Consider the following 15,599-nt stretch of genomic DNA (forward strand, 5'->3'; position numbering starts at 1 on the left):
CCCAGTGGCTCAGGAGGCTGAGGCAGGAGAATTGTAAATTCAAAACCAGCCTCAGCAATTTAGTGAGGGCCTAAGCAACTCAGTGAGACACTGTATCTAAATAAAATATTTTAAAAGGGGATGTATATATGTATGTATGAATAAATAAATAAATGTGCTATTAAACCGATTAGTAGCTTTTCCAGACATGGTTATTAGTTATGTTCTATATAATTAGATTTATTAATGCCAGGACTAGTTGTTTAAAATTTGAAATTAACTCTTGCCTATAATCCCAATGACTAGGGAGGCTGAGGCAGGAGAATTGCAAGTTCATAACCAACCTAGACAATTAAGCAAGACACTGTCTCAAAATAAAAAGGACTAGGAATGTAGTTTGATGATAGAGTGCCTTGGATTCAGTCCCAAGTAACACACACACACACACCCACTCTCCCCGCCCCCCACCCTTAACTGCATATAGTGATGTGCATGGACATATATAAACCTGAGCTTAAGATTAGGTTTACTCTTCCCAGCTGTGTGACTTTGGGTACTTCATTTACATATCTAACTTAGTTTTCTCATCTTTTTAAAAGGCATAGTACTGTCTACATCATAGTACTAATACTTCCTGGAATAATGCACTTGACCTTGAACCCGGTGCATAGTAAGCCCTCAGAAAATGGTAGCTATTATTAAATGGAGACTTGCTAGATGTTTCATCGGATCTTAATAATCCAAGGGTTATGCCAGATTTGGTGGCACGCGCCTGTAGTCCCAGCTACTTGGAAGGCTGAGGCAAGAGGGTCACAAATTCAAGGCTAGCCTGGATAACTTAGTAACTGAAAATAAATTTTTTTTTTAAAGTTTGGGGATATAGGTCAATGGTAGAATGCTTGCCTAGCATGTGGGAGGCTCTCGGTGGAATCCTTAGTACTGCTTAAATAAATAAATGTTAAGACTGTATATCATTGCTATACTTATATTATGGTAACATTAATTTTAGTTCACATATTAAAATGTAAAAAATGTGCTTTTTAGAATAGGTAAGTAATTTACATTTAGTTCTTTTTTTTTTTAATTTAATTTTTTAGTTGTAGATGGACACAGACTTTTGTTTATTTTTATGTGGTGCTGAGGATCAAACCCAGTGCCTCACACATGCTAGGCGAGCGCTCTGCTACTGAGCAGTTCGTTCTTCCTTTTTTTTTTTTCTTTATTTAGTTATTTATTTTTTCGGGAGATGTGGTCTTGCTATGTTGCCTAGGGTAGTCTCAAACTCCTGGGCTTAAGCAGTCCTCCTGGCTCAGCCTCCCCTAAGTATGGGGTACTATGAGTACATGCCACTGCACCTGGCTACTTAACCATTTTTAAGTGCATAACTCAGTGACATTAAATCTGCTCACACTTTTGTTCTTCCATCACCACTCTCTATTCCAGAACTTTCATCTTCCCCAACTAAAACTCCATACACACTCAACTCCCAGTTCCCACTCCTGTTCATACCAGTAACCACCCTTTTTTTGGGGGGGGGTACCAGGAATTGAACTAGGGGCACTCAACCACTGAGCCACATCCCGAACCCTATTTTGTATTTTATTTAGAGACAGGGTCTCACTGAGTTGCTTAGTGCCTCACTAAGTTGCTGAGGCTGGCTTTGAACTCTTGATCCTCCTGCCTCAGCCTCCGGAGCCGCTGGGATTACAGGTGTGAGCCACTGTGTCCAGCCCTGGTAACCACTCTTCTGCTTTGCTTTTCTATATTTGACTATTTCCGCTTCCTCCTAAGAGTCAAGTTATCTTTTTTAATTTTACTTTTATTTTTTTGGTACTGGAGATTTAACCCAGGGGTGCTTTACCCCTGAGCTACATTCCCAACCCCTTTTTATTATTATTATTTTTTTTGAGACAAGGTCCTGCTAAATTGCTTAGGGCTTCACTAAATTGCTGAGACTAGCCTCAAACTTGCAGTCCTCCTGCCTCAGCCTCCAATCCCAATCCCTAAATTGCTGGGATTAAAGGCATATGCACCGCTGAGTATGGTGGCACACACCTGTAATCCCAGTGGTTTGGGAGGCTGAGACAAGAGGATCGAAGGTTCAAAGATAGCCTCAGCAAAGGTGAGGCATTAAGCAACTCAGTGAGACCCTGTCTCTAAATAAAATACAAAACACGGATGTGGCTCAGTGGTTGAGTGCCCCTCCCTGAGTTCAATCCCTGGTACCAAAAAAAAAAAAAAAAATAGCCTATACACCATTGCACCATGCCTGGCTCAGTTACATTTTTACAGAAATTGAATATGCGTAATCAACAAGAACCAGTGACTGTTTCCTGTTTCACCAGTATGTGAAGCAGCAGACAAGACCCTGAGAAAGGGACATTTTTTTCCATATTTTTAATTGTTGCATTATAATTATACTTAATAATGGGATTCATTTTTACATATTGGTACATGCACACAATAGAATTTGGTCAGTATTGTTTCCTAGCATTTCCCCTTACTCTCCTCTCCTCCCTGGTCCCTGAGAAGGAAAGGGACTTTTTAGATTGTTTAGATAGTTTAGACATTTTTGAGACTATATAGAAGAAAAGGAGGAACTGGGGTGGGAGATAGTAGGGGTTTGTATTTTATGGTTTCATTTTTAAGTGTTTAAACTTTATTTTTTTGGCATGTATTTTAAGAAGCAAGTAAAGATAGTTCTTCCCCCAACCAATTCAGTACTATTTACTGAGTAACTCATCTTTTCCCTACTAATTTTTTCAAAAGTTTCATTTAAGAATTTAAAACTGTTTTCTTCACAAGACACATTGTTAAAGGAGACAGTTCTCCCATGCCATTTCTATGACACTTTTGTAAATTCAGAGATAATAGAAAAGCTAAAAAGTAAGCATGAAAATTTGTGTCAATAATCTAGGTCCTTTTTCTATGTAAATAAGATCTCAATTTTTCTCTCCATAGGAAGAACTAAAGAATAATTCTATTTAACCTTTTTCATTTTATGCTAGATTTATTGTACTCTAATGACACAGTTATGTCTCATTTAGCTATACCGCTTAATCATAATAGTGGCAGAAGTAAATTAAATCAGTATGTAACATGCCCATTTGAGTTAGGACCTTGGGAAGTCCAACAGGAACTTGAACCCTGCAAGTTGAAGAAGGCAAAGACAGAGTGGCAAATGGGGAGCTTTGCTAGCTATGCTCACTATTAATGTTTTAGTACACTCTAGGACATTTTTCTGAGCTGCCCTTGTGTGCTGCAAGCACTCTTGGTGAGCAGCCCAGATGAGGTTGACTTCTATCTTGAAGCCAATTACAAAGGCAAAATCAAATTCCATGAATCTAATATTTTAAAGCATGGGGCATGTTTTACCATTTTAACATTCTTCAACTTCATAAACATTTGTATAAAGGGCAAAGGGCAAATTTTTATTTTCTGCTTGAGAGACATGTTCATTTCCCCTCCTCTCCTTTTAATCTTCCTGTTTTCTCGACACAACTGCTTCTGAACTCCATTCTCATCTCTCCCTGCTGTGACAGTTCACTAGCGCTTCACGGTACCTAAGACTCTTTCAACTCTTATTTTCCGCCAACTGTCAGATGCGAAATAAGGTTGCTTTGGGAGGGAAAGGGGAGAGTCCTTTCTGAATGTCTCCTTTTCCTTTGAAGCAGGAACACTTCAGAGACAATTGAACTGCTTTTAGATTTTCCTACCACCCAGCCTTTTCTTCGATAGATCCTGCCATGAACACACGGTTCTGTTGATGACATCTATTTGTTGCTATGGAAATAGTGGTAGTGTCACAGATTCAGCCCAGTAACTTTACTGCAGGTTCTTGCAGGAGAAATGGGCAAGGCTTTAGGGGAGAACCTCATTAAAACTGAAAGCCATCAATTATGAGCAGGTGAAAGGTAAATGAAGCTAACCTTTTCTACAAGGAAAACAAAAAGCGAACCCCTAGCAAATTCACCACATGCATTTGAATGCCCCAGCATGAATTCTGACCTATGAGAAATAATAAATTTACACTCTCTTGGAGTATTTTTTATACTTAAATTTAAGTCTCTTAGCTCAAATTATTTGTGCTAAAATGGCCTTTCCCTTTTGAATTTCAGGACAAGGGCAGCAGCAAGTAGTTCCTTCCCCCATCTCAGCAGTCAGTGCACCAACCAGCAAGCCCCAGCAACAGAATGGGAGCTCGGGAGTGGGTAAGATTGCCATGTGTTGGACGTGTGTTGTTTATGTATGTCAGGTTTTTTAATGCCTTAAAAGTTACTCTGGACTGAAGGGAATTTCTCAAATGCCATTCATGATAGAGTTGTGAAGAATAATTGCAATTCTTATTGTAGAGCATGTGGTTGAAAAAATGAAAGTCTTTGAAAGATGCTTAACAATATGTCTTATTAGAATCATATACCCTTCTCAGTTCATCTGGTGGTTTCTCACATCTTTATGTTTTACACCCTCTGCCTGTGAATTTGCATACCTTTTAAATTCTTGCCTTTTAATGATCTAGGATCCACTTATTAAATTTGGCTTGTCTCTCTCCAAGTTTCTCACTTTGGGATCTCCTGAGTATTTGTTGTTTGCTTGAAGACAAAATCATTTATATTGGTCATAGGTTCTGCTTCTCAGTCTCATGGATGAGAAATAATTTCTCCTTTTAATTTTCTCTTCAGCAAGTCCTGAGAGGCCCTGATGGAATCATTTTATTTACTGTCTGGCCTTTGTTTTAGGGACTACTTGCTCTGGAAGTCAATAGTGAGACTTAACACTTTGTAGAATGTGGCTGGATTTATTTTTAGAAGTTTGTTTTTCTGTTACAACATCACCTATACCTCTTCTTCTCTTCCCTTCCATTATTAGTTTCTATTTTTCAATGCAGGATTCTGAGAACAGCAGGGTTAAGACATCATTGATGTTTCTGTGAAACTTTTAGGACATACTACTTTTCCCCTTTGGTCTTTGTTGTTTTTATCTATTATCTACCTTGTAATATCTGTGTATCTCTCATCTATCTGTCTCCCTTTATGAGTGGATCTACTTATACACAGCTCTCAAATTATGGACTGTTGAAGGGGTAGTGGAATAGATTATCCAAAATGCTAAATAACCACAAAAGCCTCTTCCTTAGACTGAAATATAAATAATACAGTATTTATTCTTTCTTCTCCCTACACAGATTCATCTTTCCATATATCTGTTGAATTACATTGAAATTTATTTATTTACTTATTATAGAATATAATTTTATTTTATGTTACTCTGCAATTACATAGGGCATAACTTTTTTTTAAAGATCTTTTTTGATATGGACACAATGTCTTTATTTTCACGTGGTGCTGAGGATCCAACCCAGTGCCTCACATGTGCAAGGCAAGCGCTCTGTCGCTGAGCTACAACCCCAGCCTCATAGGGCATAACAGGCTTTTTTGGGACTACAGTCAATGATTAGCAACACACAATAGTGGTCCAACTCTCTAAAGGAGGACAATCACTAGACAAACTGGATACTCTCTCACAAGTGCACAGATCTGCATGGAAATGTACTAAAGTTTTAGACTTGGACTTGTGTATTTTTATTTCCCCTTTCTGGTGTATTAAGAAATGACATGCACTTTAATTTGCCAAAAGCGATGCTTGTATTCTGGCAGCAACATGCTACTTCTATTACATAGTAAAGTGAATACCAGAACTACAAAGGCAGGAAGTATAAGTGAATTTTTACTGGGAAGGGAAGTTGTCAACTTAAACAGCGGCAAATGATGAGTGAAGGAAACTCCCTATTATCACAGATAGACATGACCTTCACAACATGGGATATAGGAGACATTTAAATTTGTGACACACACACACACCCGCTACCCTCCCCCCTAGCAGTCAGGAAATGTCAAGTGCTTTCCTATTCGATCTAATACTTCAGGATTCCTGCTAAAAAGGAGTAACAGGAAGAGTATAGAAAGGTTGCTTACTGGGCTGGGGGTATAGAGTTGGTAGAGTGCTTGCCTTGCATGCACAAGGCCCTGCGTTCAATCCCCAGCACCACAAAAAGAAAGAAAGAGAGAGAGAGAGAAAGGTTACTTATTGAAAGGAAAGCCTTAAAGAAGAACAAGGAAGGAAATGTAGAAATTAAGAAGTCATTTAGAACACTCTTTAAATTGCAATTAACTACATTTTCTTATCTTCACATAATACAAAGCACAGCTACCTAAGAACTGGTTCAGATTACTCAAATACCACATACATTTTTAGTCTTCTACTAAGTGTTTGGAATTATGTTTATATGAAATGAAGCTATTAATACTTTTCTACAGCAGTAACTGCACACCAGGAAAGCCAAGACAAACATAAATCAAGGAATGAGTCTTCCCAAAGCTGCAGTGTGAAAAGACTGTAAACAGTTGATTCCATACACATGAATGGGTTTCTTTGCTGTAGGAAATCCAAGTGGAATAAGGAATGGAGATGTGTAAAAAGGTTTCTTGAAAGAAGAAGGATTGGGCTAGGGATGTGGCTCAAGCGGTAGCGCGCTCGCCTGGCATGCATGCAGCCGGCTTCGATCCTCAGCACCACATACAAAGATGTTGTGTCTGCCGAAAACTAAAAAATAAATATTAAAAAAAATTCTCTCTCTCTCTTTTTCTCTTTAAAAAAAAAAAAAGAAAAAGAAGAAGGATAACACCCTGTTTGCATTTAGTTTTCAGCCCCTTCTGCTACATCAATTCTTCTCCTGCCCTGTCTGATATTCATAATGTTAAGTTGTCTCAAGCAACTGCATGATGAGGGTGCTGTCCTTGTATGAGTCTTCATTCAGTGTATCAAGTTCTTCAAGGACCTCATCAAAAGCCGTTTAGCCAGTGTGCAGGCGAGCTCTAGGTTATTAAGGTTCTCATAGTAAAATACAGAAAAGATAAGAGCCAGCCCCAGGCGGATTGGGTATGTGGGTTGCATCTCTTTCTTATATCAAATGCCTTTTGATAAGCTCCTTGGGAATTATCTATAGTTTGTTTCCGATCATCACCACATGCAACTTCAGCAACATACCGGAAGTAATCTCCTTTCATTTTCAGATAGAAGACCTTACTCTCTCAATTAATTGCATTGGCTATTAAATACTTATCCAACAATTCCAGCACCGTGGTGCAGATGGACCTCAGCTCTGACTCCACTTTCTCCTGATAGCCCTTAATAAGCTGCAACTTCTTGTCGGAGGTGTTGGTCTTCTGCTCAATGCTCGAGATCACCCTCCAGGCGGACCTGTGGACCCCTGAACACGTTCTTGTAGGCCACCAAGAGCCAGTTGTGCTCCTCATTGGACAGCTCATGCCCTGCTCGGTCACAGCCTTCATGCAGGTGGCTGTGTCGTTGTAGTGCTTGGCCTGCTCGGCCTGCTCAGTCAGCTTGGCCTTCTGGGTCAGCTGGGTCTTCTTGGCACAGGGACCAGGGCTGGGGGCAAGGCCAGTGAGGACGAGCGCCAGCCCTGATCGGGAGTTCTCTTCCTCTAGAGCTTCTGGTCCCCTCGCACCCGCAACGTGAGTCTTGAAATTTATTTATAAAGATTATTTAATATACTCTACATTGGATAGTGAAAGACAATGACTGCATGTGTACTGAGGGGTGGCTACCTAGCATACAAAAATTGGGTGGAGTTAGGCGTGGTGGTGCAGGGTAATCCCAGTGGCTCAGGGGGTGGAGGCAGGAGGATCTCAAGTTCAAAGCCAGCCTCAGCAATTTAGCCAAGCGCTAAGCAACCCAGTGAGACCCTATCTCTAAATAAAATAGAAAATAGGGCTGGGGGTGTGGCTCAGTAGTCAAGTGGCCCTGAGTTCAATCCCTGGTACCCCCCCAAAAAAAAAAATTGGTGGAAAAAAATTGGATGAATGGATGCTTATGAGTGTAATAAAATTGTGTATTTTATATTGTATATGTATATACACATACATATATTCTGTCAAATATATGTGTATTTCCTAGCATCATCTTAAGATCATTATGACTGCTGTGTATGTGTTTATCTCTCCTGACTCCCCAGTTAGAATAGGGAATTTTAGGATCTGGGCCATTCCTGTGTGTATTTCTCACTAAGTGCTACAAACCCTTAGAAGAGTGTGTGCATGCTGTGGAAACTCAGTAAATAAATGGTGAATTTATATTTTTAGCCAAATTCTATTCGGAAGAAACATTTTGGTATAAAATGTAGGAGATCATTGAACTAAATTAGGTTTTCTGAATAGGAGGTTGAAGCTTTAGAGATGCAATGTGCATATAAAGAAACTCATCTAATACTGCAGGGCAGCCACACAGGCTTAGGCAAGGCTTCACAGGACACTCACCTATGTTGCTTATTTGTTTTTTGGTACTGGAGATCAGCCCAAGAGTGCTCTACCACTAAGCTACATCCCCAGCCTTTTTTAATTCTTTTTTTTTTTTTTTTTAATTTTGGGAAAGGGTCTTGAACTTGCATTTGCAGTCCTTCTACCTCAGCCTCCTGAGTCACTAGGGTTACAGGTGTGTGCCACCCACTTACCTATCTTGACCAAAAACTGATTCTTGCCTTTTGCTAACTAAATGGCATCCTATAGACTTTGTTCTAGACTCTTTCTTCCTGTGGTGGTGTTTTGAGCTGATGCATTTGTGATAGGTGTCCTTCACCTCCCACATTTGTCCTCTAGATCCTTTACCATCTAGTCTTTCTTTTTGGGGGGGCAGGCGGTGCTGGAGGTAGAACCTATGGCGTGTCTCATACTGTATTAGTGAGATATCCTTAGCCCTTGCTTTTCTTTTCTTATGAGACTAATGACTTGCCATTAGTTTTCCCAGTCAAGAAAGTTGATTTTCTTTCTCTGGCCCATTATCTTGACCATTGATGCAAGGGAAAGTTTTTGGAGGGTGAATCTCAGAAAGTGTTTTGTGCATACATTACCATTGTTATCCTCACCTTAGGGCTTAAGTCATCAGATGGATTCCTGAACTACTATGTGCTCATCCTTCCTTCCAAATGGCTTTTCTGGCCTCCTGTTTCAGTCTGTCTGATTGCATATCTCTCAGACACTGTAAAGGAAAAACTTTGCCTTTCATTTTATTTAATTTGACAGTGGTATATCAGCAATAAGAATTATTATAAAACTTTATTATAAAAGTTCAATCAAATCATCTTTTGTGTGTTTGTAAAGGTTCTACTGCATCTAAGGCTTTTGGTGCTCCAAAGACATTTGGAAAACCTGGAGGAACCAGCCTATCATATCCTTCTGGGGGGACGCAGTCCAAAGTGGTACCCATTGCCAGCCTCACCCCTTACCAGTCCAAGTGAGTTGATGCATAGGTCAAGTACAGAATGTAGTTACAAAATGGTATAGGAAGTTATTGTGAGCTCTAGTGTGACTTAGGTGTGAACAGTCACCACACTAGAGTGGGTTTCTTTATTCTGAGGGGAGGAGAGTACAAATTACAACAAACTTTAACTTTTCTATCAAAATGAATAACATAAACAGCAATCTGCCATAGCCTGTGAGGTTTCATTCATTTTTGAAGAATTTAAAATTTAAAATATTTACTGCTTGAAGAATAGATCATTAGGCTTGTGAATAAAAATAAATATTTGTGCTAATTCAGAAGGCATTTTATCTCATATAAGTAAGTGACTTTTGGTCTAAAAATTGTTGCTATAATTTAGTTTGGCTAAGATAATCTGTACTATTTGTATTAATCACGTAAATATACCCTGAACATGTATTTGTTTTATGTGACTTTTTTTTTCTATTGAAAATTAGTTCTTTTTCTAGAATTCTTTCAGATATGCATTTATTTATTCTTTAATATTTGGTGATATAGATAAAATTCCCCTGTGAAATTGTAAGTAAGGAACCCAGTATGCCCAGCACCTGCTTTTAAGATGGGTACTAGGCTTGGGTCTTGTCTCTTGGGCCCTGCCCCTCCCTCCCTTCTTTTTTGTTCATCCTAGAAGTGGTGATGGAACCCAGGGGCACTCTACCAATGAACTGTACCCATATCCTTTTTGATTTTGTATTTCGAGACAAAAGTCTCACTAAGTTGGGGGACTGATCTCAAATTTGTTATATTCCTTACTTAGCTTCCTGAGTTGCTAGGATTATGGGAATATGCCACCACGCCCAGCTTAATGGGCTTTTTCAAGGTCATACAGCTTCAGTGTGTTTTCTTTTGGTGGTCCACAGACACAATGTTCTTTGGCTTATGTTTATAATTGGCATGCATTAGAAATGAAACAGGAGTTTGATACCAGTTATATCAGTTCCAAAAACTGAAAATAGTGGCAAAATGTAATTGCTGGTATTACTGCATTTTTTAGCTTAGATCCTTCCATTAAGGGAAGATTGTTGCCTTGGTGATGGCTTTTGGAGAAGGCAGAGAGTTTATACATTTACTTACTTGACAGAAGAATGATTTAGTGTTAAATCACCTTGTATGTTTTACTCTTTGTCTGTCCTATAAACTGTCAAATCTGTATATCATCTTGGGGTTTAATTAGCTGGATTAAAGTACAGCTGACATTGACAAATGGAATATGCATAAGATAAGAAAGGCCATAGGAAGATGATTTCTTACTTCATCTTTATTCCAAGTAAGACACCAAACACTGATGTGACCTGTTTGGTTTTTAGGTGGACTATCTGTGCTCGTGTTACAAACAAAAGTCAAATCCGTACCTGGAGCAATTCTCGAGGAGAAGGGAAACTTTTTTCTATAGAACTGGTTGATGAAAGTGTGAGTATATGCCAAGTGGATCTTAGGCTGAGCTCTGCTGGCCTATGTGGTGGAGATGTGGTTTTTCTTCTGTTTTGCTTCTTAGATGCTATCTGGGGTAGAGGGTTAAAGGTCATACATAAAATCCTTGAACTTAAAGGAAAGCATTTGTTGTGTTAGAAATTAGTTTTCTAAATGTATAAGTTGCCTCACGGGTACAAAAAAACCTGAGATGTTCTGTCTGATTTGCTGGAAACTTAGTTGAAGCCCTAGGATGTAATATCTACTAATAAGCAAATTGGGGCTTTGAACCCCAACAAAAGGCAGGCAATAAGCCACCTTGTATAGTGAACGGTGTGTGGGAAATGGGTTCTGTCTGGGCAGATTGTCTATATATATGCCTTATTTAAATGAAACAGAACCCTGATGGTAGGACAAAATTCCTGAGCCATGGAATCTTGAGTTTTGATAACTGATTCGCCCATAGTTTTGTTTATAATGGCTAAATTATACTTTTAAGTATTCTTTTCAAACTGATGCATATTTACTATTGGCTTGAACCCCCAAAAGTGAGGGGAAAGAATAATTTATTTTCTTCTCTTTTATGGAAGATAGTGTAATTATTATCAAAAAACTAATTTTCTGCAAGTTGTTCCACTAATCTGCAGTTGACTAAAATTCCAGCATTTATTTTTTCTTATTCTGTACCTTTTTTTTTCTTTCCCCCCTTGGTGGTACTGGGGACTGAACCTGTGGGCACTCTACCATTGAGCTATATTCCCAGCTTTTTTATTTTGAGACAAATTGTCACTAAATAGTGCAACCTGGCCTTAAACTTGTAATCCTCCTACCTCAGCCTCCCAAGCAGCTGAGATTACAGGTGTGCTCCATCATGCCTGGCCATCTGTATATAACATTTTGATTGACTGAAAAATAAATGTGAAAATCAAATCACAAGCAACTTAAAAATATTTCTTGAGTGACATTTTGGTAGTGATTGCTGAATGTGAAGTAATTCATCACCTAGGTTGCAAGTGTGAGAAGCTGCTGAATCATCCTGGTTCAGCATCCTTCCTGTGGGCTTCAGTTGTGTCCTTAGTATCTAAAATTTGTTTATTGTCAGAATATTAAACGTGTCATTGTTTTGTTTTAAGTTTCTAACTTGAGGTTAGAAAGCATGATTAAAGCATGATTATAGGATCAGCTAGTTGAACTCTTGTTTAGTCAGCAGATGGCTTAAGTATGATTTAAGATGTGGGTTTCTGGTATATATGCAGCCTTCTCAATCAATGGTCCATTTTGTGCTTGTGCCACTGCTCAAAGGTCTTTTTGTTTGTTTGTTTGTTTGGAACTGGGGATTGAACTCAAGGGCACTTAACCACTGAGCCATATCCTCAGCCCATTTTTGTATATTATTTAGAGACAGGGTCTTGCTGAGTTTCTTAGCATCTCACTAAATTGCTAAGATTGGCTTTGAACTAGGGATCTTCCTACTTCAGTCTCCTGAGCCACTTCACATTTAGCAATTACTACCAAAAATGTCACTCAAGAAATATTTTTAAGTTGCTTGTGATTTGATTTTCACATTTATTTTTCAGTCAATCAAAATGTTACATACAGATGGCCAGGCATGGTGGAGCACACATGGTGGAGTTACAGGCATGTGCCACTGTGCCCAGCTCAAAGGTGTCATCTTGATGCTAAAGTGGCCTGCCTTTTCATTGGTTGAACTCAAGTGTCAAACACCACAATCCTAATCTACCCTCACTTGCTTCTACAGGGTGAAATCAGAGCTACTGCATTCAATGAACAAGTGGACAAGTTCTTTCCCCTTATTGAAGTTAACAAGGTACGAAAGTGTTGATTTAAAATTGATGCAGTTGGGTGGTACAGTGAGAACAGAGATGCCCCTTCATTGGAGGGCAGTAAAGGGTTTTTATGCCCAATTTGATAAATTATCTTGCATTCAGTGGCTTGGCTTCTTTTACAGGTGTATTATTTCTCAAAAGGCACCCTGAAGATCGCTAACAAACAATTCTCTGCTGTTAAAAATGACTATGAAATGACTTTCAATAATGAGACTTCTGTCATGCCTTGTGAAGATGATCATCATTTACCTACGGTTCAGTTTGATTTCACAGGGATTGGTGACTTAGAGAATAAGCCTAAAGACTCACTTGTAGGTAAGTCCAAATTTGAGAGAAAAAGGGTGGTGATGATCAGTTTTATTTGCAGTATATGGGGAGCTTAAAGACTTACAAGCTTGTCATTAAGCCTTGGTTATGTTATAATGGGAGCCTTGACCTCTTTTAAAACTTTGTTTTTGTGCTTTAGACATAATTGGGATCTGCAAGAGCTATGAAGATGCTACTAAAATCACAGTAAAGTCAACCAACAGAGAAGTTTCTAAAAGAAATATCTATTTAATGGACATGTCAGGGAAAGTGGTGAATGCTACTTTGTGGGGAGAAGATGTAAGTACTTGACGCTTAGTAGAATGCTCCACAGGTTAGCTGTCTTGTCCTATAAGTTGTGGGCTTTGGTCATGTGGGTGTCAAAGGGTTGTACTGTCGCAATTATTTGAAATCTTTTCTTTTACTTTTGTGGAATGTACTATGATTTCAGCTTTCTCTGGTTAAAATGTTCTTTCCTGTAACACTAGGAAAGTAATGATAGATTAGTTTTTATATATCACTGAGCAGATTTGTTTGAGGTCTATCTTGTATAGATTTTGTATACATTGATTATATTCACTCTACTGTTGACTCTTTTCTATAAAAAATACTTTGCGTGTTCTTGATGGTGACATTTGTGTGCATTTGGTGTTCATTTGGCAGGCTGACAAGTTTGATGGTTCTAGACAGCCCGTGATGGCCATTAAAGGAGCCAGAGTTTCCGATTTTGGTGGACGGAGCCTTTCCATATTGTCTTCAAGTACTATCATTGTGAATCCTGACATCCCAGAGGCCTATAAGCTTCGTGGATGGTAGGTTTTGTAGGACTAAACTAAGATGAATTATTTAGTCTAGGCTTGGAGAAGAACAGGTTACCATCAGTATGTGAGTTCTTTGCCAACTAAAAGGCTTCACTATTAAATGTAGCAGTTTCCATATTTCCTGGTGGTGTTACACCTTCTGAGAGGATGATTTTAAAGCCCTTAAACCGACAAGCCCATAATCCATGACAAACCTGGACAGTCCAGGGAGGCTGTTAGAATGTGAGTACTATATGCTGACCTCCATCCTGCCAAAAAAAGGGTACCAAACTGTAGCAGCAATGTGGGGAAGGACTGCATGGAGGGCAGGACTGCATGCTTACACCGTGAGCTACGGGGATCTGGCATGGAGAGAGAATGTGCTTTCTTACTCTGTGAACTCTCTGGTGCCAGTCACATCTCTAGTATTACTTGGACTCTGGTAAAGCATGGTGGAACATTGGGATTTTTGTTGGCATTATATTGCTATTCCCAAAGCACTCAAGGGATGAGGAGAGCCTGTTGAAATCTCCTCACAATATCTAGCTTTTTAAGGCATTAAGACTCTGCTATAAAAGAGCACTTCACCCTGAAACATGGTATGCAAGAATTGGTGTGGTCAGGGAAAACAACTTTAACTAGCCCAGGCTTAAATAATTTGTATAGCTGGTCACAGGGGCATGTGTGTCAGCTTCCAGCTGTGTCTTAGGGTTTAAGTGACTTCAGAATTGGCTCATATTTCATACTCGTCACTTTAGCCATCCCCATGAGTACAGTCCACATATATCTATTTAACTATTCTGGTAGGTGGCATTGTATTATAAGGCAGAGCCCATTATAGTATGACTAGAAATAACCACAGCTTCAGTTTGTTCTTGTTGCTTGATTTGCTTTCCAGCTCTGGAGTTCGACCCCAGGTTAATTGTGTGCCCACATTTAAGGTGTTCATATTTCACTTGTCAATAACTGTGATCCCTGGCAACATAAAAAGACATGGCTGTCCCCAGAACAAAATAACTTGGCATTGATCAAAGAGAAGTTTGGTGCACATACCCCAGATAGGCAAGGATTAGTGATGTTTAGATCTTGACTCTAACAAAGTGGAATTTTTATTGTAAGAAGGGCTGCCTCTCTCCTTGCTCTGTTGACTCCTGATGAGCTGTCTTTGGTGGCAAATGTCTCCTTGGAGTTTTTGAAACCGTAAACTTGTATAGCTAGTAGTGGTGAAACAGATTTATAGACCTTGCTATGCCTCTGTGATGGATTTAGCTGCTTACCTGACAGAATGAGAAGGCAATTGTCTGCAGCTTAGGGCAACATCCATTCTGTAAGATGGTCTCTTTTAGGAAGCCTGTTCTGTACATGGTTAGCTTTTAGTTATACACCTTTTGGATGATGTTGGGCATGTTTTTAATCTCAGACTGACTACTGCCTGCCACAGGTGTGTTTCTGAACCACCTTCTACCTGGTCTCCTTTCCTTCACATCACCTAATAAGTGATCAGGAAGTATGATGAATTTTAATAATGATTCAATACAAATTAAGTTTAAATTGGCATAAGTAAAATATCACTAAGAAAGTAATTTCAAAAAAAAAGGAGATAATGCCTTCTGTTAGATTACTTTGGGTTATATAATTGTTGAAACTATCAGGCTTTAGAAGTTTTCTACCATAGAAATCTTTTTTGACTAACTTATTCCAACATGTTAACTGCCCCTTTTCATACTAAATACATTTCAGTGATGATAAAAATGCGTCTGCAGCCATTGGCACACATCTGTAATCCCAGCAATTCAGGAGGCTGAGGCAGGAAGAAAGTTCAAAACCAGCCTCAGCAATTTAGGGAGACCCTGTCTCAAAAAATGGACTGGGGACGTTGCTCAATGGTAAAGCATCTCTGGGTTCCATCTCCAGTACCAAC

At 39.1% G+C, this 15,599-nt stretch overlaps 1 protein-coding gene and 1 pseudogene across 1 annotated transcript in view; one reads left to right on the forward strand and one right to left on the reverse strand.

Moving 5' to 3' along the window:
- Rpa1 (replication protein A1) overlaps positions 1-15,599 on the forward strand; it is a 54,264-nt gene that overhangs the window by 27,222 nt on the left and 11,443 nt on the right. Inside the window, exons 6-12 of the mRNA XM_046447003.2 lie at positions 4,098-4,190; positions 9,156-9,288; positions 10,623-10,725; positions 12,485-12,553; positions 12,695-12,887; positions 13,039-13,178; positions 13,542-13,690. Coding sequence (XP_046302959.1) covers positions 4,098-4,190; positions 9,156-9,288; positions 10,623-10,725; positions 12,485-12,553; positions 12,695-12,887; positions 13,039-13,178; positions 13,542-13,690 — 880 coding nt within the window. The remainder of the gene's footprint in view (positions 1-4,097; positions 4,191-9,155; positions 9,289-10,622; positions 10,726-12,484; positions 12,554-12,694; positions 12,888-13,038; positions 13,179-13,541; positions 13,691-15,599) is intronic.
- On the reverse strand, positions 6,676-8,666 carry LOC124094181 (14-3-3 protein theta-like; annotated as a pseudogene).

This window comes from Marmota monax, unplaced genomic scaffold (assembly GCF_021218885.2).
Source record: "Marmota monax isolate L192 unplaced genomic scaffold, Marmota_monax_Labrador192_F-V1.1 WCK01_AAM20220418_F8-fsc00138, whole genome shotgun sequence".
NCBI lineage: Eukaryota > Metazoa > Chordata > Mammalia > Rodentia > Sciuridae > Marmota > Marmota monax.